At 40.1% G+C, this 23,798-nt stretch overlaps 1 protein-coding gene across 2 annotated transcripts in view; it reads right to left on the reverse strand.

Moving 5' to 3' along the window:
- Positions 1–21,376, reverse strand: part of SHROOM3 (shroom family member 3) — a 565,109-nt gene extending 543,733 nt beyond the window's left edge. For both annotated transcript variants that reach the window (XM_082260159.1, XM_082260158.1), the window contains exon 1: positions 20,584–21,376. In XM_082260159.1, the coding sequence (XP_082116285.1) occupies positions 20,584–20,718 (135 nt within the window). In that variant the 5' untranslated portion in view covers positions 20,719–21,376. The remainder of the gene's footprint in view (positions 1–20,583) is intronic.
- Between the last annotated feature and the right edge of the window lie 2,422 nt (positions 21,377–23,798).

The raw sequence follows: 23,798 nt of genomic DNA on the forward strand, positions 1-23,798 counted from the left end.
GACTTTGCACCAATCCAATTAATGTGGAGAATTGTTATCGACTTGGATATATAGATTGTGACAAATGTAGATATGTCCACTACCAATAAAGTATAAAGATTAAGGGCTAGTAATGAGAAGTTTTCTTTATGTGGTATATTATTTTAGATATAAAACATAGTAATCTGCCGAAAGACAGCTACAGTGCAGGCCTCCGGTTCTCGGAGGACATCCATAGAGTGCACTCTCTGATCGCTGTATGCTTTGGACACAGCCGATCAGAGATCCGGGTAAAGGGCCAATCACAGTGGCTCTTTACCATGTGATCAGCTGTGTCCAATCACAGCTGGTAACATGTAAACAGACTTTCCGGTTATCAACCCTCCTTTCCTCACACAGTGAGTACATTGTTTACACTGATAATCAGGGCACTGATCATCATTGCCCTGATTATCAGTGAAGCCCCATCAGTGCCCATTAGCGCAGTTTAACAGTGCCCATCAGTGCAGCTTATCAGTGCCACCTATCAGTGCAGCCTCATCAGTGCACATCAGTGCAGCCTCATCAGTGTCCTACAAAATGTTTTCAGCGCTAAAAGCTGAAAATTGGTCTGGGCAGTAAGGGGGTGAAAGTGCCCAGTATTGAAGTGATCAAATAAATATGTTTAATTAAACAAAATGATTATATAATGTTGCAAGTTGAAGGTGGAACCCTAAGTCCTCTGAAAGGTAAGTTTTTTTTTTTGCTGTGGGTTACTTCCTGATCAATTCACACCTCTCCCAGTTCATTGTTTCGCATGTAGTTTCAGAGAAAGTACTGTATGTCATACATCTCTATTACACGTAGTGCTTCATACGTATTTATTACACATAGGGGTTGATTTACTAAAGGCAAATAGACTGCGCACTTTGCAAAGTGCAGTTGCTCCAGGGCTTAGTAAATGAGGTAAAGCTTGACTTTGCAAAGAATACCCAATCACATGTAAGGAAAATAAAAAAAAAACAGCATTTCTGCTTGGCACATGATTGGATAAGGGAAGACAGCAGAACTTCTGCTCATTTTCTTGTGCAACTGCACATTCTGTTTGCCTTTAGCAAAGCAACCCCTCAGTATCGTATTTGTTTTTTAGGTAGAGTGAATCATATCTCTCTATAACATGCAATCCCAAATAACTCTCTACATCTTATTTCATACCAATCGATTACAACCAGTGCCTCATACTTCCCTGTTACACACAAAGACCCAATTTAATAAATGAATAGAGCATGTTTACTTTCAAAGTAAATTTTCCCTTTTGCTTAAGTGTGTGTTTGTGTATTCTCTACTATATAAAATATATATTTGATTCTATATTAACTAATTTTGATTAACATTCTAATAATATAAAAATGTGTAACCAAAATTGGAGGAATTCAGTGTGATGCTGGCATCAATGTTTAATTATAAAAAAAATAGAATGCCGAACAAGTGGCTTTAAGTTGGCAGATCTTTTCCCTTTCCCCACAATCAAGTCAAACACACGCCTTTTATCACATAATTAAAAAGAGGCCCAAGCTTCTTTGTACGTGCATTTCTAATTATCTAGGTTACATTATCCAGTGTATCTCACATTTTTGATTTTATCTCTTCCTATCATTTTTCAAGTACCACTTAATTTAAGTAAAAATAAATTAAAAATACTTCATACTTTGTTAAATCTGTCAAGCGTGGCCTTGTTAGATGAAAAACAAATCTAGTCTTCATTCAACTGTGGTAACTTGACAAATGAACACTTTATCTGTGAATGTGAAACAAAATGAGTGCATATTTTGAAGAAATGTTTCCTAGGATGCATTGTGGATTAAATTATATCTAAAGCCATTTTTTAAAACATTTTTTTTGATAGAGTAGGGGAGGGGTAAACTCTCATTTTGTGTCATATTTGTCTCATCAGGAAGCATTCTGTAGTGCAGACACAAGAGGAGGTGAGAGGACATTGTTTCAAAGTGAGGGAAATCCCCTCGTAGACAGTTGTCACAGGAATGAGTGTAACCACTGGAATATTTTCCCTGTATTTCTGTTCAGGTGCCACCCTTATTTCCAGTGACATTGTTGATCAGGACAATTATAAGAAGTAAATTACAGTCACTGACAACAAAAAAAACCTGACACTGGTTCTAAGCTCTCAGCACTATATCCGTTGTGTTATGTAGTCTGGGATGTAGAGTAGTGCTTTTTGAACAGATCCAGGCATCCTATCATGTACCTATATGAGGAGCCCACAGTGATTAAGATGGCCTCTTGCACTCCCATCTGAGCTACTCCCTGGAAGTTACGACAGGGTCTGCAAGGGCACTGGAAGAGCACAAGTGCCTGGGGGCTGAAACTGAAGGCTAGAACTTAGGAGCACTATTATCAGACAAGCAGATTTACAGCTGGTAGGCCACCCAAGATATGCCAACTCCAGTTATGAGCAGGGTTGGGTCATAAGCAGGGTTCGGTAAGAGCCAAACAGGAAAGCACCAAATTGTAGGCAAAATCAAGTACGTGAACTAGCAGAGGTTGGCATCATGCAGGCAGAGAGGTACCGAGTAGACAGGCAAAATTTTGGAGAGGCTCAAGTCAGTAACAGAACAAAGCAGCACACATAGGCAGACAAGGATAATTGAGAAGCAGGTCAGACAAATGCCAGGTCAATGAAAAGGTTAAACATGTTTCAAGAACAGAAATAGCAGGAATTCAGATTAAAGACCATTCATCAATAATCCTATGCAGAACTCAGGTTTAAATACCCCACTAGACACCATTGAAAGTAAGCTATGATGCGCATATGCAATGTCGTAGGTCTAGTTGTGCTTCTATGCCCAATTGGCACAGTCTTTTTGATGGCTGGCATGATCCTGACACATCCATAATATTATAGAAAGTATTTTACATGTAACAACTGTAAATAGTGACACCTGCAGACCGGAGGTATGAACACCACATTCCCCTCATAGTGCAAACAAGTCTTTTCCTCAATATTGAAAATCACAGACAACTACAATGTAAAGAATTATGTCACAAAGCAGTACTATGCATTTTAATCGCATCACTTAATCCTTGGTCCACATGGGTGGCCTTCTAATTCTCTGAATATGTCTAGGCAGTTTGGGTTTCTGGTCTTCAGTTTATTTGTCGGTTGTGTTACTTTTGTTAATTTTATCAGTGTTAACAGTTATCAAATGAAACTTCTGAAAAGTCCTGCCTAGCGGGCACAAGATGACTAGCATTCTGTATATACCTATCAGACAGTGCATAGGTTTAAGGCCTTGTTGCCTGGTCACTCTAAGCAGATTTGAACATTTTGATTAAATTTGGTAATCCAGGTTTCTGCACTCTAACTAGAGGTCCAGACTGAAAGTGTTCTTCTCTCACAACACATCTCCATTTAGTACAAACAAATGGTCACTGCCCTTACCTATAACCGGCCTTTACAGCAAGGAATGCATGGAAGGCCAACGCATGCAAAACAAAGCCAAAGAAATATATAATGCATGTGCTTGCACTGTGGAGGCTCTCAAAATTTAGAGTTAATTAGAGATAATACTGGGGTACCATGAAGGGACTCTGCAGCTTACGCATGTATTTACAAAGGTGTGCAAATTAAACCCCTGTTTTTAACGTATACTGTTAGACAGGACAATTTGGTTGGTTAGAAGGCTGGTCGGTAAGTTGAGCTGGAATTTTCTTTGGTTTTGTTTTACATCTCCATTTAATACATGCTTTATTTTGAACTTGTTAAAGCGGAACTAAACTCTATGTGAGCACCACAAACTGAAAACATTATTTAATGTATTTTTAATATTCAAAGCAAACTCACCCATCCATCCATGTCTCCAAGCTTTATTTTATTGCTAAATCACTTTGAAAAACAACCCCCTAGCTTCATGTAGCATTTACTTTCTGGAATCCATCTGCCCTTAGCTGAACTTGTGTGCCGAAAGCACAAACCATGTGCTCACAATAAATTGTTCAACATAAAAGTGAATGAACTAGCGACAAAGTGGTGGTGGGAAGATCCACAGCTGCCAACATCAAATGACCAGCCAGAGAGGGGAATCAGGTGTGGGATGGATCCCAATGGGGAAGTAGATACAACCAACCTTACCCCAGCTCAACTGCTATATTCAAGATTCAAAAGCTGGAGACTGATACTTAGCCTAGGGTGTTCATTTCCCAAAGCAAGTCCACAATGTATAAAGCCAGCCACCCTGTGTATTCTTGATAAATAAATCTTTTTATTGGCTACATGTAAAATGGTACAGCTTCAGAAATGCAATGCGTTTCAGCTTATACAGCCTTTCTAATAGCTTACATAATGGGAAAGTAGCACAAGGAAATGAAGATCCACAGCTCCTGGTGACATCAGTTTCAAGGCGGATCCAGAAGCTTGCAAGAAAACAAAAATTTGCCATGGCGCTGAATCAGTCAAAAGTGTCAGAATTTATTGCACTCAAAATATCCAAACTTATATTTAGGCAAACAGAGAGCAGCACAGAGGTAGAGGGTGCAATCTATAGCACAGCAACAAAGACCTAGAGATGGATTAATGACCTGGATGATGGTGAGCCGGGACCGCCAGAAAAGAACCACAAATCGCACCTGTAGGATCTCTAACACTCAAGACAGCAACTGATGCCAGAGGAAGTGGGCAGGCACGCGTGTTTCGTGGCCTTGCCCATTTTTCAAAGACAGCCCACTGTATGCTAAACAACCGGCTTTATAGCCTGCAGTAGGGAAAATACTGGTGCTGCTGTGGGAATGTAACAAGAAGAAAAAGAAGAAAGCCAGCATAGCGAGGAGGAGGACTACACAGACAGCAGTGGAGATACTATTGAACCCGAACATACATTGCCAATGTTTTATAGATTGCTATGCAGTATAAATAAAAAGGGAAGGATTTTTTTGTGTATAAATCTCGAAGCCAGTGCAAAACTATTAACTGCAAGGAGAGAAAAAACCGTATCTGTAGGAAATACAAAGAGATCCCCAAACAATCGTCTGCCATCAGCCAGCTCAAAGACCAACTGGACTACAATACCTAGCAATACAGTATCAATAAGAATTAAAATTATTACCGTACATTGATTGAAGATTTGTGCATATACATAATTATTTACAGATGAAAAAAAAAATAAGAATTCTGTAAACTAAGTGTTTAATAAAATCATTGCCACTGTAAACGTATTTAAACCCCCCCCCCCCCCCCAGCCTATTGTAATAAGACAGCCGAGCAGGAGTATCCTTCCAGGATCTTGCCTCACGCATGCTCCATGGGCTGCACTCTGGTGTGATCTGTCACCCGCTGTGTACACCGGACACAGCCAATGACAGATTACTATACCGGCCTGCTGCCAGTACCACGTGATCACTGTGGCCAATCACAGCAGATCACATGAGAATCGTACACAAGGAAAGGCTTTGATTCATGCCATTCACTGTGTATTATTGGTCACAATGATCCCATGGTACAGACAGGGCCAATTACAGCCCATCTGTACCATGTGATCAGCTGTGGCTAATCACAGCTAATCACAATAGTAAACACTGAATGCATAGTTTTCATTGAGGAAAACATGGTTGCTTATAACTGTAAAATTCACAATTATAAACAATCATAATGTGAAAAAAAATCCTGATCACCTCCCCAGAGTAGAACAGTGTTACAATAGTAACATTGTATTGCTTTGGTCACTGTATGTAAAATAAAAATTGCACAAAAAGAAAAAAAGTAATAAAAAAGAAAAATAATTGAAAAAATTGAAAAAAATTAACATTGCTAGTTAATAATAAATAAATAGGAAGGTACAATATATTATTTTTACTTGTGAAATGCACACCCTTCTACCTACATGCCTGAGTTAAGAGCAGATGGATTCCAGGAAGTAAATGCTAAATTACTTATCTGCCCCTATTAAAGATGGCCATGGCTAGAAATGCAAGAAGGGGGTTTTTCAAAGTGATTTCCCAACAAAAAGTATGGAGACATGGATGGGTGAGTTTGCATTGAATATTGAAAATTAATTAAACAGAGTTTTCAGTTTGTGCTGCTCTGATACAGTTAGGTTTTGCTTTAAGTAGAAAGGCTAGGTCCAAATATACAGTAGAGTAGATAACGGATACAGACAGGAGCTTTACTACAAGATTTAGGATACTGCAGAGCATACAGCAGTGTAAATTTGGCCAGCAATTAGGCAATTTTAATCTAATTGTATTTTATCTTTGAAGACAGGGGTGAATGTAAATGATACAATGTGAGGTGGTTTAGGTGCACACTGTTCCTGCACTTTTGTTTTTAAATTTTCAAATAATTTCAAATTATGCAGTGGTGCAATGCAAACAAATACGTGAATGCTCTGTTTTAAGCACCCCAAAAGTGAAAAAAGACCCTATCAACATGAAATTACAGAAAATCTACAAAAGAAATGAAAACCCCAAAATACCACCTCGAAAACAAAAGCCCCCAGTTTTGGGCAGCAACATAAAATAGCAGTTTAACCTACAATATATAATAAAAAGCAATTAACCCCTAAAATAAATGAAAACCCCCCAAATACTACCATTCAACACTAATAACTGCAGGAACTAGGGCAGTAAGTTTTCTACAGCAGATTTTTTAAAAGTATCCCAATTTATGTCATCTTTTGCAGGGCACAGAGCATAGTGATGTGTGAGTACTCAGGGGGCAACTCAGCACTACACCTCCTCTGTCCTCCACGGAGCCCTTTAGCCTTCTCCTTCTTTTAAGTTTAGTTTACACTTGTTGTAGCTCTCTGAATCTGTGGTGAATCCCATTTAAGAGGCCATTTGGAAACCAACTGTATGACTGCTTTTGCAGCTTAGGAGGTGGTTAGGAAGCAGTAAAAACACACTCAACCACTTGTTTTTACCACCCTCAACTGCATGTGTAAACAAGGCCTTAGGGCTTGTTAACAAGGGCAGGCGAAAGGCGGTTGATCCACATTTTACCACACTTCTAAACATGGAGATGCAGCTGCTCAGGACTGTACACATGCCTCGGCTGTGATGCTTTGCTTTGTGGCCACTCAAAATTAAATGGCATGTTGTATTCAGTGGGCTTCACCACTGCTGAACAAGTGAATTGGACCTCGCTACTTCAGCCCAGTTCACTGCCATTTTCATGGTTAAAACAAGCAGTGGGGGTTTTGAGCAGGCAGTCTTAGAAGCCTTGTTATCCTCTGCACTGTGGTTAAAAGTGTCCCCTCTTGAAACCTTTACTATCAGACAACCCATTTATTAAGGCAACCTTATGTAGCTTTAGATCAGCATGCACAGCCTATGCCGCCTCAGTGGTGGGTCCTCTCACTCCGCTCTGGCTTAACTCAGACTTTGTGATGGGTATGACTAAGAATATAAGGAGACACGGCCAAGTTCCTCGCCAAGGGTGCTCCAGTTTTTTTCCCAAGGGGGCTTTAATGGACAGTTCCACTTTGATGGCTGGCTTTCCTGATGCACCAGTCCCTTACTGGACATACTTTCAAATCTGCCATCACTTGCAAGCACCTAATACTAGGGCTTCATTTGGTAGATGTCCATTTGCCTTTGAAGAAGTTTGCACTAGAAGTTCTCCACAGAGACATTTGATCTCAGATCTCTATGCTAACTTGTTTAATTCTCATTGTCTAGAGGGTCTAGCTTTTGGTGCTTGGGCAGAGGATCTGGGCTTGCAACTTACTGAGGAAGAATGGGAGCGTTTGAACTTAACAGTGCAAAAAAACTCTCTTAATGTTAGCGCTCAGGAGAATGCATACAAGATAAGGTTCAGATGATATAAGGTACCTGCTCTCCTTCATAAGATTTTCCCTGCCCTATCAGACAGGTGCTGTCATTGTCTTTTGGAGAAATATGGGTGGTGATCCTGTTCGGCCCTAAGTATATTTTTGACAAAGGTACACGAGATTGCTACTGATTATGTGACAGTTAGAGCTGCACGATTCTGGATAAAATGAGAATCACTATTTTTTTGCTCAGAATAAAGATCACGATTCTCTTACTATTCTGAAGAACTTTATTTTAATGATTTACAACCCCTGAACATACGGTTATCAAACAATATGGCAATAAAATAAGACATAATACTCTTTGCTTCAATCAAACAAGATGGCAATAAAAAAGACATAATACTCTTTGCTTTAATCAAATTTAAAGAACTGTAATAAAAAAAAAAAAAAAATTACCATTTAGTTTTATTAGTTATTAGGGTCTTTTTTTCTGGTACTCACCGATACCAATTACCGATACCTACCGCAACTATTTTGTTTACACTTCAGCTGTCAGCACTGGTACAAAGCATTGAAAATTATTTTACAAATGAAATAAATGTATTTTTTTATTTTTATTTTGCGCTTTTCCTCAATGTGAAAAGTGTAAATATATATTAAAGGTGTAAAAATATTAATGAACAATTCAAACAAAAAAAAAAAGTTTTGATTATTAATAGTTTATAAAATAGAGGTAAATGAAAAAAAAAAGAAATTCAGCAGGGAAAAAAATAATTAAATGGAGAAGGAGAATAAGGAGTTACTAAGGCTGTTTAGAGTAAATAAAGGGTAAATAAGGGGTTAAAGGACAGAAAAGCCTGGCACGCTATGAAGAGTGCTTTAGTCCCCGTTCACATTAGGTCGCTCCGACTTAGGGGGCGACCTGTGAAGTCGCGTGCAGCGTGACTTCGGCGCGACTTGCACGGACTTCACATAATGGAAGTCAATGGAAGTCAATGGAAGTCGCCTCCAGGTCGCCCCGAAGTAGTACAGGACCCTTTTTCTAAGTCGGAGCGACTTGTGTCGCTCCTATTAGAATGGCTCCTGTACTACACAGTGGGAGCGGGAGGAGCGCGACTTGTCAGGCTGACAAGTCGCCTGACAAGTCGGATCAATGTGAATGGAGTCTCAAACTGACTTCATTTGCAGATCAAAGTTCATCCCTTTGATCTGTAAATGAATAAACAGAAGGACAAATGTGTTGATATTGTTGATAAACATTGCTGGCTGATTTTTTTTTTTTTTGACAGCTGTAAGCAGGGGAACTGCCCTGCACCTTTTACATAAATCGTGGAGATGCTGGATTAAGATCGTGTGGGGTTGAATCGAGATTGCTATCTTTTACCGATTAATCGTGCAGCTCTATGTGACAGCGGACGATTTGGATTTCTCCCAAATACAATTCCTCCTGCACTACAAAAAAGAAAGCACTGTGGATATATTGTAAATTGTTAACTGCTCATGTGATCAACACGGCGTGACTTTGCATCCCAGAGCACTGGCTTGATACTCGCCCACCAAGTGTGAGAAAATAGTTCATTAGGCTAAATAAGATTGAGGGGATGGAGGAATTGATTCATATCTCTCAGGACAGAATGTCCTGTTATACAAAAAATCTGGGTGTGTTGGATTCACTATAAAACTACTGACTCATATAAAAAGAGCATGACACCTCAATGCAGTTAAAACAAGAGTTTGATAGATGAGCGTGTAAGGATGAAATGGGGAGCCATCTGGATTGGACTGGAAATTGTATGGCGAGTAAGGCAATTATACTTCTATGTGATATTACTTATCACAGGTATCCATGAGGCATGGGGGTAGCATCCTGCCCCCCCCCCCTCTACCTCTCTTGCCGTATATCCTAAAGAAAGGGTGTCTCTCTGTTTTCTTCTTTGGCTACTTCCTTTTACTGTTCTTACGCATCCTTTCCTTATTCCCCTCCATTATTTTTGTTTGAACAATGCGACCTGGGTGATGATGTGGACAGCAGGCCTGGGGAGGCTATTTTCCTCCCTAGTGTTAGCTATAAGCTTTTGATTGGAGATGTCAATGGGGAAACCCGAATGGCTGATGTGGACACCTGCCCTCTGTTATACTACAAGACTTCCCAACTTGGTCTACTCGCTCTATTTCCTTAAGCGGTGCCTGTGTTCACTTATTTCTATTTTTGTTTTGTTTTTTTCTTGTTTTTCCTGTAACCCCTTTTGAGGGCATTCTTGAAATGTATAATGTGTAAAGTTTTTGAAAACTCAATAAAAATATAATATTATTGAAGGAAAAATATAGAAAAGCTAATGGTGCCTAAGCAATGCCCTGAAAATTTATATTTTGGGTAGACCTAAATTATTCTTATGAACGCCTCTTGGCAATCAATGCCCTAAATTACAAGTACTTCCCCAGGTCATGGAAATTCTGGAAATCGAATACTGTTATAACATAAAGGAGCTGTATTGATCATTGTATCTTCACTCTATTTTAGAAAATGTATATTTTGATAAATTATCTTGTATGATGTTAAAACAAAGATGGCGGACCCCTTCCTTCTAGTTCCTGCCTGTTCGTCTGACAACACTTTCTGGACATGTTTCGTCATGTGACTTTTTAAGAGGAGTTGGGGAAGCACCTGGGGCATTGGATAATTTAAAATTCTAAATTGATTGCAGTATAGATTGGACTATTATATACATTATATTCATACTTTAAAGTGTCGGAATAAAGGCCTAATCATTGTTATCCATCGGTTTCTGTTTTGGGATGCTTTATCCTATCAGAGTGATATGGAAGCAACTCTGTACAATCCTTGGCTACAACCTGCTTTTTAACAAGTATATAATTATATGAATGTTGAAACACATTGCTTTGCTTCTACATAAAATAGCCTCCCAAAAATAAAATTTTTAATACATACATTGGCCGTGAGATTGCTTAGGAACCAAACCAGTTACCCTAATAACATTCTAACATTCTAGACAATCAGCACTGAACCTGTATTGTGTTCTTTCAATGAGAACTAGTTTTTTTAAGCCCAACTTTCTCAGCTGGAGACCTCAGCATTTAAAAAGAACAATTAGGCCAAAACCTTGAGTAATGTTCAAATCTTTTCTGTTCCCCTCACGATAATAGGCTGTGAAAAAAGGTTCAGATACTGAAGTGGTGATATTTATTTTTTAAGTTGTTTGCCAGAAAAAAATCTTTTTTAATAATATAATGACAAGTTATTGCTATTATTTTTTTTTAAATTTTGAATGTGAGGACTGTGCTGTATACTAAAAATACTTTGAAAGTCAACAAATTAAAGATTCAGAAAAGAAGAATAGCTCTAAACATTCCGAGCACAATAAGCAAAGGCCTATGAATGGGTCCAATTGCTGTCATTCTGGAGGCCAATAGCAGGCGTTCACAGGATTCTATTGTACTCTTTGCTGAAATGACAAACTTATACACCCCCTGCTGTACATAAAGAAGACATCTGACTATCCTATTATAATTTCGCACAGCATGGATAACATGATATAGCACCATTATTAAACATAATACTATGACAATAGATTGTATGTAGGGATTAGAACCTTTATCAGGTTATCATTGCTATTTGTGTCTTTCTAAGATTCGCCCTCTTAATATGTCCCAATGACAATTGTCAGCGAGGCAGAAACTAATGAACAATCCTAATTTTAAAGCTATCACCTTAAAAGAGCTGAAGGGAAGTCTCTTGGTTATTAATGATAATAAGGATTTCTCATTTCTCTATAAAAATTCTTCTACCTTGTGTCTCTGGAACTTGGTGTGAAGGACATAGGCCCGGATTAACACTGGTGCAACATGTGCTCCAAGGTCAGACTTTGAGAGCATATGCCGCATGACATGTAAAAAACAATGATTCCCTATGAGAGCCAACATCTGACTTGTGTTGGTCCGACTTTGGAAAAATGTTCCAGCACTACTTTGGTCCGACTTGGGTACAATTTCAGCCCATAGAAATGAATGGAAGTTGCATCCAAGTAGGATCACCATCTTAACTGATCCAACTTGTGGCATGCGACATGTGCTCCAAGGTCAAGTATGTGCAATGTTAGCAATGAAAAATCACAAAAAAAACAGTGCGGGGTCCTCCCCCAGATCCATATCAGGCCCTTTGGGTCTGGTATGGATCTTGAGAGGAAACCCCACGCCAAAATAAAAAAAAATGGCATGGGGTCCCCCCCAAAATCCATACCATACCCTTACCTGAGCATGTAACCCGGCAGGTCAGGAAAGGGGGGGGGACGAGCGAATGACCCCCCCACCCCAAAGCTCCTTGTCCCCATTTTGATGGGGACAAGGGCCTCTTCCCCAATACCCTGACCGGCGGTTGTGGGGGTCTGAAGGCTGGGGGCTTATCGTAATCTAGAAGCCCCCTTTACCCACTTCCGTACCGGGCGATTTCTGGCACTCTGCTCCTACGTGTAAAAATCATTATTTTTTGCTAGAAAATTACTCAGGAACCCTCAAACATTATATATATATATATATATATTTTTTAGCAGAGACCCTAGGGAAAAAAATGGTCATAGCAACTTTTTATGTCACACGGTATTTGCACAGAAATTTTTCAAATGCATTTTTTTGCTAAAAAAAACAGTTTTGTGAATTTAAAAAAAAAACAAAACACTAAAGTTAGCCCAGTTTTTTGGATAATGTGGAAAATGATGTTACGCTGAGTAAATATATACCTAACATGTCACGCTTTAAAATTGCGCACACTCGTGCAATGACGCCAAACTTGGATACTTAAAAATCTCTATAGGCGATGCTTTAAAAATGTTTACAGGCTAACAGTTTAGAGTTACAGTGGAGGTCTTGTTGCTCTCGCTCTAATGTTATCTCACATGTATGGATTGAACATGTGGCGTGACGTACACATGCGTTCGCTTCTGCGTGTGAGCACGCAGGGACGGGGGCACTTTAAATTTATTTATTTTTATTGTTTATTTTTTTTTATTTTTTTATTTTTACACTTTCCCTTTAATTAATTTTTCTTTTTTGATCACTTTTATTCCTATTACAAGGAATGTAAACATCCCTTGTAATAGGAATAGTGAATGACTGGTCCTCTTTATGGGGAGATCTGGGGTCAATAAGACCTCAGATCTCTCCTACAGGCTATAAAGCCTGAAACAAAAAAAATAAAAGAAACGATCTCAGCTAAATGCCGAGATCAGTGCAGCATTGAAAAAAGTGATTGTAAAATCTCGTTTTTTTTTTTTTTTTTCTTTAACCACTTCAGCTCCGGAAGGTGTTACCCCCATTCGGCACTACATTACTTTAACTAACAATTGCGCGGTCGTGCAATGCTTTACCCAAATACAATTGGTGTCCTTTTAATCCCACAAAGAGCTTTCTTTTGGTGGTATTTGATCACCTCTGCGGTTTTTAGATTTTGCGCTATAAATGAAAAAAGAGCGACAATTTTGAAAAAAACACAATTTTTTTAAATTTCTGCTATATAACATTCCCAATAAAAAAAAATTAAAAATCTAATTTTTTTATCAGTTTAGGCCAATTTGTATTCTGCTACATATTTCTATTTATTTTCTTTTTTTTATTAGTAATGTTAACACCTCTCCAAATTACATTATCCAGGTGTTCAAAGTCAGGCCCGTAAATCATGTTTCAGAATGTTAGGTGTGGAAGAAGCATAGCCCTGATCTCAACCCTACTGAACATCTTTGGGATGTCGCTGGACTCCTAGTGATCTCTGCGGCGCCGGAGGAGGAGAGGCGGCGATTGCCGTCTCTCTTCCCCGATCGTCGGGGAAAGTGTGAGAACATCCGCTCGCTTGTGTAAACAAAGCAGACGGATCTTCTCTGTGACAGACAGGGAGAGATCACAGGATTCAGCATAGCTGAACCTGCGATCTCTGTCTGTGTCACAGAACCCCCCCCCCCACACACACACACACGTCAGTAAGCATGAGGCATACATTTAACCCCTTGATCACCAACAGTGTAAACCCCTTCCCAGCCAGTGTCATTATTACAGTAAAAGTGCATATTTTTAGCACTGATTACTGGAGTAATGTCACTGGTACCCACAAAAGTGTCAAAAATGTCAGTTAGGGGTCCGATCTGTCCGCTGCAATGTCGCAGTCCTGCAAAAAAAATCGCAGATTACCACCATTACTAGTAAAAAAAAAAAAAAAACCAATAAAAATGACATAAATCTTTCCCGTAGTTAGTAAATGCGATAACTTTTGTGCAAACCAATCATAATACACTTATTGCGATTTTTTTTACCAAAAATATGTGGCAGAAAACAAATTGGCATAAAATGTTAAAAAATTTTGATTTTTAAATTTTTTTTGGGGGAATGTTATTTTTTTTTTTTTTTCAAAATAGTTTTTCAAAATTGTTGTTCTTTTTTTGTTAATAGCGCAAAAATTTAAAATAGCACAGGTGATCAAATACCCCCAAAAGAAAGCTCTATTTGTGGGAAAAAAAAGGACATAAATTTTGTTTTGGGTACAGCACGACTGCGCAATTGTCTGTTAAAGTAACGCAGTTCCGAATTCGCAAAATATGGCCTGGTCAGGAAGGGGGTAAAATCTTCCAGTCTTAAAGTGGATAAAAGTACGCTCATTGAGAATTTTTTTGTCAAAGACATGTAGCTAAATACATTTTGGCCTAAATATAGGAGAAAAATGATAATGAATATATTGGATATTTTTTAACACTCAAAATAGAAAATGTCAATTTTTCCCAAAATTTTCGCTATTTTTTTATTAATAATGCAAAAAATAAAAAGCGCAGAGATGATTAAATACCACCAAAAGAAAGCTCTGTTTATGGGAAACAAAGGACGTACATTTTGTTTGGGTACAGCATTGCATGACCGCGCAATTGTCAGTTAAATTCACGCAGTGTCAAGTTGAAAAAAGTGGCCTGGTCATTGAGCAGCAAAATCTTCCGGGGCTAAAGTGGTTAAAGTGTAAAAACATTCCCCTCTGGGTGATCTCTGTACATTGCAAGGATTTTGACAAACTTTGTTGCAGATTTCTACCCTTTGTTATTCTGCAGAAATCCCTGTGTGTTTGTCTGTGCCCATGTGCAATAGTGAGTATAAAGGGAGCGGTTTCATAATTTTCAACCAGCTGTTGCACCTGCAAGGCTCTAATGAGGAAAATTGCAGGTTCTGCATCTCTTTAGATATGTTCCTATTGGGAGTATCTCACCAAAAAATGACATTTTTGTTGCAGGGGATGCCTGAAATCTGACTTAAGTGGGGTACACACTAAGAAAATCATCTGATTTTCCTCGTTGATTCAAAGCAAATCGAAACCAATGAACACATTTGTACGAAAATTCTCGTACGACAAAGGCTTTTTTTGTTGTTGTTTATTGTTTCTGATCATGCGCAGTCTTTGTTTTCATGAATATGCTTGTATGAAAATCGGACAAAAATTGTACACATTAAACAAAAAATCGTTCGTTCTGTTCCTGTACGAGAAAAACTTTGGCGTTTGTCCCTTTGGGAATTTTCGTTCGAAAAGTCGGAATCGGCTGTTGAAAGTTATGTACACACTATAGGAAAATAATGCAAAAGTTTTTTGGACGAAAATTCTCGCCTGATTTTCTTATAGTGTGTACTAGCATTTAAGCAGACTTCTGGGGAAAATTGATGAGCCAATCACACAAGCAGGAAATGTTTCTGGGGTGTGGTCAGTATACATTCTGTGTACAGAACAGCTCCAGGTAGCCATATTACATTGCATTTCACAGAAAATTACAGAGCTGCAGGTTGAAAAGGAAATGTCATTTTTATTAACATTCAATTACAATATGACTTGAGTCACAATTGTATATGCTATATATTTTTTTTTTTATTTGCTACTTTTTTTCCCCACGAAAGTGGAGTTACCCTTTAAGTACCTCAATTGAGAAACAGCAGCTGCTTCTAGCATTCATAACATTTTATGTTCCACATTTCAATATTCAAATTTTATCTCACCATTTTTTCCTGTATAGAAATTCTAGCACGAACATGTTAAAAAGCTCTGTCGCACGACTGACACATGCAGTACATTATCCTTTAGGCAATGAATTCAATGGAGAATGAGCAGTGCTTGAGGCTAAACATTTCAGTAAGATTTTTCTTTTTAGAATCAAAGTCACAGCTGGCAGAGGTAATAGCAGAAATTGTAAATTATTACTTAGATGCATGCAGGAGTGCTAATTTTTAAAATATTAAAATCGATAAAATCATAGAGGCAATGTAAAATTCCATTCAAAACAATAAACTGAGCTTTTGAATGCCATCCCCAAAAGAGAACTTAGACACATGGGGCACAGAGTTTTCAAGGTGGGTACGATTATGTTTTGGGTACTAAAGGAGTGTTTTGCTGCCACCTATACTCCCCTCCTGCACACTTCGGGTGTCTGCGTATCGTAGGGTGAGCTAATGAAAGGGAGCTGAGTGCAAGTGATTTATGCACATTGTTCTCTAATGCCAAAATGGTATTAGTGTTATGCATGGACCGCAATTACAGGGGAAAACAGGCCACTTACATAATGCCGAGGGAACCTGATGGTCACTTATATTCAAGATTCAGAGAAAGTCACTTTGCAGTTCTGAATTGCACCAAATATAATACTGACAACATTTCAATAAAAAAAAATTAAAAAAGAGTCTTCTTAAAACGTCTTGAATTAACATTTCCTAAACACACTCCAGCCTATATTATTCCAACCAGTCTGAAAACTAACACTTTTTATATATAAGTTACAAATTGCTACCCCAACACTTTATATTCCTGATACGTGTCTGCTTGTACCATGAACGTGTATGAGTTCTTTTAGCATTGCTTCTTTTGTGTGAAATCCCCGGTGTTTCTGCCAGTCCCCTTGCTTTCCTAATAAAACTGACCACACTAAGCAGGAGAGCACAGCATGGTCAGTTCTCTAGCTATGCTGGGAACTCAGTGTACTCTCCTCCAATGATCAGGCTTGTGCTGGCACGCCCCTGCTGCTCAACCTTTCACTGGGACGCTCAGTGTTCTGCTGCTTCTCCTCCCCTAGCTCTTATGCAGCTAAGAACAGAGGGAATGTGATCACTTATAAAAAAGAGAAAAAAGGTATTTAGAATGTTTTTGTATATCTATACAAAATGTTTTGCATTTCATTTCTATTTTAAACCAGGGGCGTAACTACAGGGGTTGCAGGGGTTGCAATCGCAACCGGGCCACATGCTCAAGGGGGCCCATGTGGCTCCCCTGTACACCTGAATAGGAGGGGCGGCAGGGGCAGCATGTAGAGAAATCACTGTCCTCCTTTTTCCTTCTGTAGCTGCAGGAGGAAAATTGAGGAGATTGGTTCCTCTGTACGCTGCCCCCGCCACTTCTCCTATACAGTATACTTGTGTTCTGCTGTCTCTGGGCCCCTGTGTGCTCCCCTGGTCCCCCCCCCCTTCTGTGCTTCCCCCCTTCAGAATTATCCCTTCACTCACCGTAATAAAGGGCCCTGCAACTAGAGTAAAGGGTGCCAGGGGTCCAGGGGGCCCTTCATGGTTTCTTGCACCGGGGCCCTGAAGGTTCTAGTTACGCCTCTGTTTTAAACAGAATGGGTTGTTTTACAAGGTGATCGTTTACAATCACTTTATGTTGGAACTCAGGCCACAGGCATCTATACAAATTCGTAATGGAAAAAAGTTACCTCTTGAGGGGGGTTAAATGCTGAGCTCCATCCTGTTCACTGGAAAATTAATTTTATTGTACCTGCTAAATATTACAGCCAGCACTATACTTCCTGCACTGCAGCCATAAGATCTATGAGGAATGCGGCTATTAAACAGTGAAGGGATCCTGTCATTTACTCCCCCTTTTCCTCTACCCTTGTCCATTCCCAGAACACAGAATACAATGCATTCTGCGAATGGACATGGGAAAGGAGGGATGGACAGATGTCAGGATCCCTTCACTGTATGAGATGGGTTCTGGAAAGTGCGTGTAAATGACAGGATCCTTTTATTGTATGAAAGTTGCAGCTCTCAAAAGCTGCAGCGCCAGAAATGTAGTGCTGGCTATATTATCCAGCTGGTACAAACTGATGAATTATCCCATAAACAGGACTGAACTGAGCATTTAACACATAAAAGGTAACTTATTTTTCTCTTATGAATTTATATATGTTGAACTGTAAGGAAATGCAAATAGAATTACACACAGTGGACTCATCTTTATTGGTATCTGTTCTGCCTAGCTATATGTGAGTGCTTCTTTCTAAAATAAAAAAAATATAAAATCACCCTTACAAACAGACTTAACATACAATGCTCATTGAAATATACCATAAAGATTAGTAAAATGTTTGGGCTGAAAAACCCCCTGACAATGACAATAATGAAGTAGAATTAACCCCAAACTAGGTAAGGAGGATATAAAATTCAGTGACAACCCTATTTTTCCAAAATGCACAAGTTAGCAACAAAATGATCAGATCGAACGCTCCCACACTAGAACACAGCCAGCTTCAACAGGCCATGATGAATAAACAAAAACGAAAGGAGCAGCAGCAGGTGCAACAACAGGAGGAACCACCGGCCTAGCAGCACCAGGAGGAAGGTGCACTGTGTGTGCAAGCAACGTTTGCAACGCCTGAGCAAAATGACCCAAAAGGTGATCTTGTTTATCAAGCCTGGTAACCAGCATGGGGAGCGTAGGAGTACCTGCAACGTCAGGATTAATGGCCTTTGCATACTGTCAGGGTGCCAAGAAACCAGACCACACGGGATGCAGGTAAAATAAGGCAGTTTATTGGAGCAAACAACAATAAACGCACAGCAATAGTGAGGAAGTGAGAGCAGGAACAAGCCGGGGTCAAGTCCAGAAGCTGGTAGTCATCCAAGTTGGGGTTGAGTCTAGAAGCGGGTAGTCTACCAATGTGGGGTCGTCTGCCGATGCGGGGTCGAGAGCTAGGAGGGTCGTCCGTCAAGCCAGGTCATACACGTAGGAACACGGAGAACAGAAGACTGCTAGCAGAGATGCACCTTGGAGCAAAAATGCAAGGGCAAGGACTGCAACCCATCAGGTGATAGATATAGTCAGATGTGCAGCATCATCACTGTGCGACACCCAGGCAGCAGGCAAGTGATGATGCAATCGAAGTTTATAAGAGGCAGCAGTCTGCACATGTCCAAGATGGCTGCCAACAGCAGGGCAAGGTAAGATCTTGACACTTTCTGGCCCTTGGGGCACTTCTCTTCCCACTGATACAAGACACTATTCTTCCCACTGACACCTATGATGGGACACTATTCCTCCCAATGACGCCAAGATGGGGCACTATTCTTCTTACTGACACCAATGATGGAGCCTTATTCCTTCTACTTACACCATTGATGGGGAACTTTTTTCCCCACTGACACCAAGGATGGGGGCACTTTCCTTCAAAATGACACCAACCATGGGGCTCTGTTCCTCCCTGCATTGTTTACTCCCACTGATGCCAGGACAATGTCTACGCCCAATGACCACAGTCTGGCCCCCCTAAAGTCTGAAGGACAATAAACTGGCCCTTTGGTTAGAAAGTTTGGAGACTCCTGACATAGAGACTGTCGCTGTCTCTCGTCAGTCTTTCCCTGTCAAACATGTCATATTTCAGTCTTGTTTCTATTTAGACCAAACAGGCATGGACACAAGCTCCCAGTGCTAAACAACCTGCTCCTGCAGCAATGGCTTTTACAAAAAATCCTCGACCAAGTGCAAACTCTTCCAATTTGTGGCCAAAACCTATAACTCACTTATCGGATTCCTCTACCGTGCTACCTGTTCTTATCTATCATGCACCCTTTCACTGCACATTCTCCCCATGTTCACAGCACATTTACATAGTGACAGACAGGTAATCTGTGTCTCCTCTCTCTCTCTCTCTCTCTCTCTCTCTCTCTCTCTCTCTCTCCCTCTCCCTCTCTCTCGCTCTCTCATTTTTTGATGTTTTAAAGGGTTCTGATTGGATATAGGGATCACCTCTCCACCTCATCCATTCAGAGAACACTTTGCATTCATTGAAATAACAGAAGGATATGGATACGGAACCATTTAGGTGTGCTGCAGTACAAGGATCATGTTGGAAGGAGGAGAGATCAGATTGACAGAAAGATGAGGTGAACAGTGTGCTACTTCTCATTTTACTGTCCATTCACAAGGTGATGGTGTGTAAGTTAAAGGAAAGCTGCAACAGATAACAATTAGATCCCCCTTTCTGAGAAAAGGGCTGTGCTTTTTCTTAAAGAGCTGTGCTTTTAGAAGTTGTGTACATCTTACAAATGGATGGACAGACATACAAACACCTGGCAGTAAAACAGCTACATTATATGTATTTCATCTGCGTATTTAGCTGTTTGCCTGGAGTTCAGTTTCTAAATAGATTCAGAGTAAAACCCATAGAAGAGCAATCTAGTAAGAACGTTAAAGTCATATAAAAAATAGCTTGAAGGCAAACACTGCAATACGAACTAAAAATATACATTCACTGAAAATACACGCCAATTTCCTTTTAACTACATTATTCACATGTCAATATGTGCCTTAGCATGTTTATTCCCTTTTTATTTCTTTGTTATTCTAGAAATCCTGATTCATAAACTGGGGAAAGGGCATATGCATTACATTATCAATGAGACTTCTGTATATGGAGATTTTCAATGTATTTATTCTTTTTTTCTATTGGATCAACAAGATGGACTCTTGTGCTTTTTTTTTTTTAACATGACTAACTATGTAACTATGTTGGCTGCAAGCAGCACAAGACTTATGTTAGTATAATACCTTTGAGATGGTCAGAGGTTCTTCATATTCCAACCCTCCTTTTAGAGAGAAACCCCATGGAGCTCCACCTTGAAGAGTTGCCTTTAAGTATAAGGATGTAGCACCCAGTTGGTCGGAGGATATTCTCCAGTCCATATTGTTCTTTGACCTCACTCAGTCAACATTGTCACTCTTCATCAGTCCTTAGCTTGTGAGCGTAGCTTTAGGATCCCTCCATTAGATATCCTGAAAATGAATGCAGAACACAAACGACCACATGAGCGGAATCTTTGGAGCTGACTCTCATGTCTTTAGGAATTAAATAAATAAAATTCTTGACTTTTTTCCATTTACCAGTCTTTATTCCAAAGGCAGGTCCGCAGAAAAAATTGCTTCACGCAAGCAAAAACGACAAACTTTTGAATCTATGCATGCAGAACGGGTGACATGTAAAGTAGTGTTTGTTTTTGATTGATGATGCTCCTTCTGCTTCTCCCCCAGACTTACCATTACAATAGGCTATCTTTTCAGTTCATTGCATTCAAAGAATGAGATCTCTGCTGTTTTCAAGCTGCATGGGATTCTAGTGAGTGAGCTATAACTTGCTCCTGCAGTCCACAGCCCTTGGAATTTCCACTTGTTGCTGTGAATGTAAAAATCTAATCAGTACAAAAGGAAATCAGGCAGGGCTTATGTACAGATCAAACCGAAACTCTGCAGGTGGATTTCCTCAGAGCAGAGGAAGTGAACGTGTTATGCAGATCTGCGAATTCCTCCTCTTTCCCAAGTACTTCAGTAGATCAGACCATAACTACATTGGGAGAAGGAGGGGGAGTGAAAAGTGGAGGGTGTGAGCGAAGGATTAGTACAAGTCATGCTGATTTTACACAGCAAGTACCCAAATGATATGCGGCTAAGAATAGAAAGAGATGCTTCAACACTTCATGTATCAGAAATCTTGGCACTATGGTACGTTCTCACACACAGTATCCGCTTTTATAATTCAACTTATGATATTAATTAATATAGTAATGCTGATTTGACAGGGATATCAAAAAGACATGCAGAATGTGAACAAGGCCCCTTTCTGGGTCCTTCAAAGACCTTTATTACTCTTGTAATATGTAAGTTCTGGATTTGACCAGTATGTCAATGGAGGCCTTATCCAGGCTCCCCTCCCAAATGCTGGAACAAAACAAAACAAACAACAGCACAACCTTATAGTGTAGTATTAAAATAAAATATATGACAATTTATTGAAAAATAGAAATGCACTCCCAAAGGTACGTATGTGTACAGCATGGCATAAAGGTGACTTGGGAGCCAGGAAAGTCCAAAGGGCAGCCAGGGAACCAACAGCCTTAGGGACCGGCTAGGGATGAAGCGTCCTGAAGATGGAGGAAGCTGCTGTCACTGCAACTGCAATCAGTGTTCAACCCAGGAGTGGAATCCCTAACGCCACTGTAGACATGTGTTGTAGACCCGGGACATGTTTTAAAGACAGTTGGCTTCTTCATTAGCCTCTCCCTTCTTCATTAGCCTCTCCCTATATGCATCAGCAGCAACAGACTACTTATCACTGTTATAAACAGTGATCTTTAGATGCAAGAGAAAGGCAGGGCTAAATCAGCTCTACCCTGAAAGCTAGACTAACAAAAAAATGCCAATGACATCATAGGTGATGCCACAACACTTCCTCTATCTACGCCTTGCTGCTTCATAGCACCATAGAGTGCCTGGACCATGACTGTCACTGGCAGTTGCAGCCCTAATGCCTGCTGAAGCATACTAGGACTCATTTTGCAGCCCGCTGTGCGCCAGGCCTGAACTCTGGAGCTGGAGAACTTGAGTTCTGGAGCACTGGGAACTGCAAGACATATTTTACAAAGTTTTATTGAGTTTTTCTTTTAGTTTTTGTAAAAAGTTATTACAAAACAATCAGATTCACAATAAAGTAGCGTGCAAAAAACAATGGAGGCAAGAAAATAACTACAGTTCCATCAAATATGTGGTGGTAGCTCTTAAAGAACACAGTTCAAGCCAGAGGTACTGATAAATGCACTATTTTTAAACATCGTTTCCAGGAACCACAACCTTTAAAGGAGTGGCCTATCCTGGCCAATGTATACCTACTGCACTGCAGCTTATGAAAAAAATGAGGTTGAAGGATTATAAGAGGTGCATGAAAGTCAGCCAGCCCCCAGTCTGATGTACTCACCCTCCAGTCTGTCACCAACCAAGTAGACCTGTCTCTTGATACAAAGAACAGGGGTTTAGTTGACACACATTTGCAAACGCATGTGAAAGCTGCAGAGCCACTTCACGGCACCCTGTTAAATCTGCAGTCCTAACACTCATAATTTAGTGTCTTCACTCTGGAAGCACATGGCTGCTAATGGATGGATGGGGGAACAGGTGAGAGGGAGACAGCCCAACCTCCCCCAACCCACCCTCATCCATGACTGGTTGTTGTCTCAAAACTCAAATAACTGAGTTGTAACGATGGTACAAACTGGAAAGGACCAGCTGAGAAGCATTACACCTCCATCCCCTTGGTGGATGCAGTATAAAGACAGATATGGATTTTATATATGGGGCATGGCCTGTAAAGCACAATGCCTTTCAATCCCTAATTTCCTATTTGGGACTTTGTGTGAGACAAGCAGGTCATGCTATTGGTCTCCATCCCTGTATACGGAAAAGTAAGGTCAAATCAGACTGCATCCACCAAAAACGCACGAAAATCGCACGGTGGGACTTTATATGAGGCACCAAGCTGTAAGCAAGGCACTGCAGCTTATGTTCCTATAGTCCTGCCTGGCGGATTGTTCCCATTAGAGAAGGTAATTTTTTGGTAAAGACTTTAACGTAGCCTAGTTGGACCTCCTGAATAACTCCTCCTTCGGCTTTTCCAACTTTTCCTATCCATACCTGAAAGGATTTAAAAGAGAAGTATAGCCGAAACTTTTTTGGTTATACTTCTCCTATGGAACAAAGGAACGCAGTTAGTGCTGCACTCCTGTGACCCGTTTTCAGCCAACAGCGGGCTGAAGCTTGCTGTCGGCTGATGTCACAGAATCTATCCAGGCTCTGGAAAGATCCCTCCATATGGGCAGGTTCCACCCAGATGCCTGGACCAGCACCTGGCTCAGCCTCTCAACGATCCATGGAGAGCCTGAGCCAGCCCTTCCTGCTCCCTCCCAGCCCAAGTGTAAAGAGGGTGCCAGTGGTTGGGC

This window comes from Pelophylax lessonae (assembly GCF_965119305.1).
Source record: "Pelophylax lessonae genome assembly, chromosome: 1".
NCBI classification, from domain to species: domain Eukaryota; kingdom Metazoa; phylum Chordata; class Amphibia; order Anura; family Ranidae; genus Pelophylax; species Pelophylax lessonae.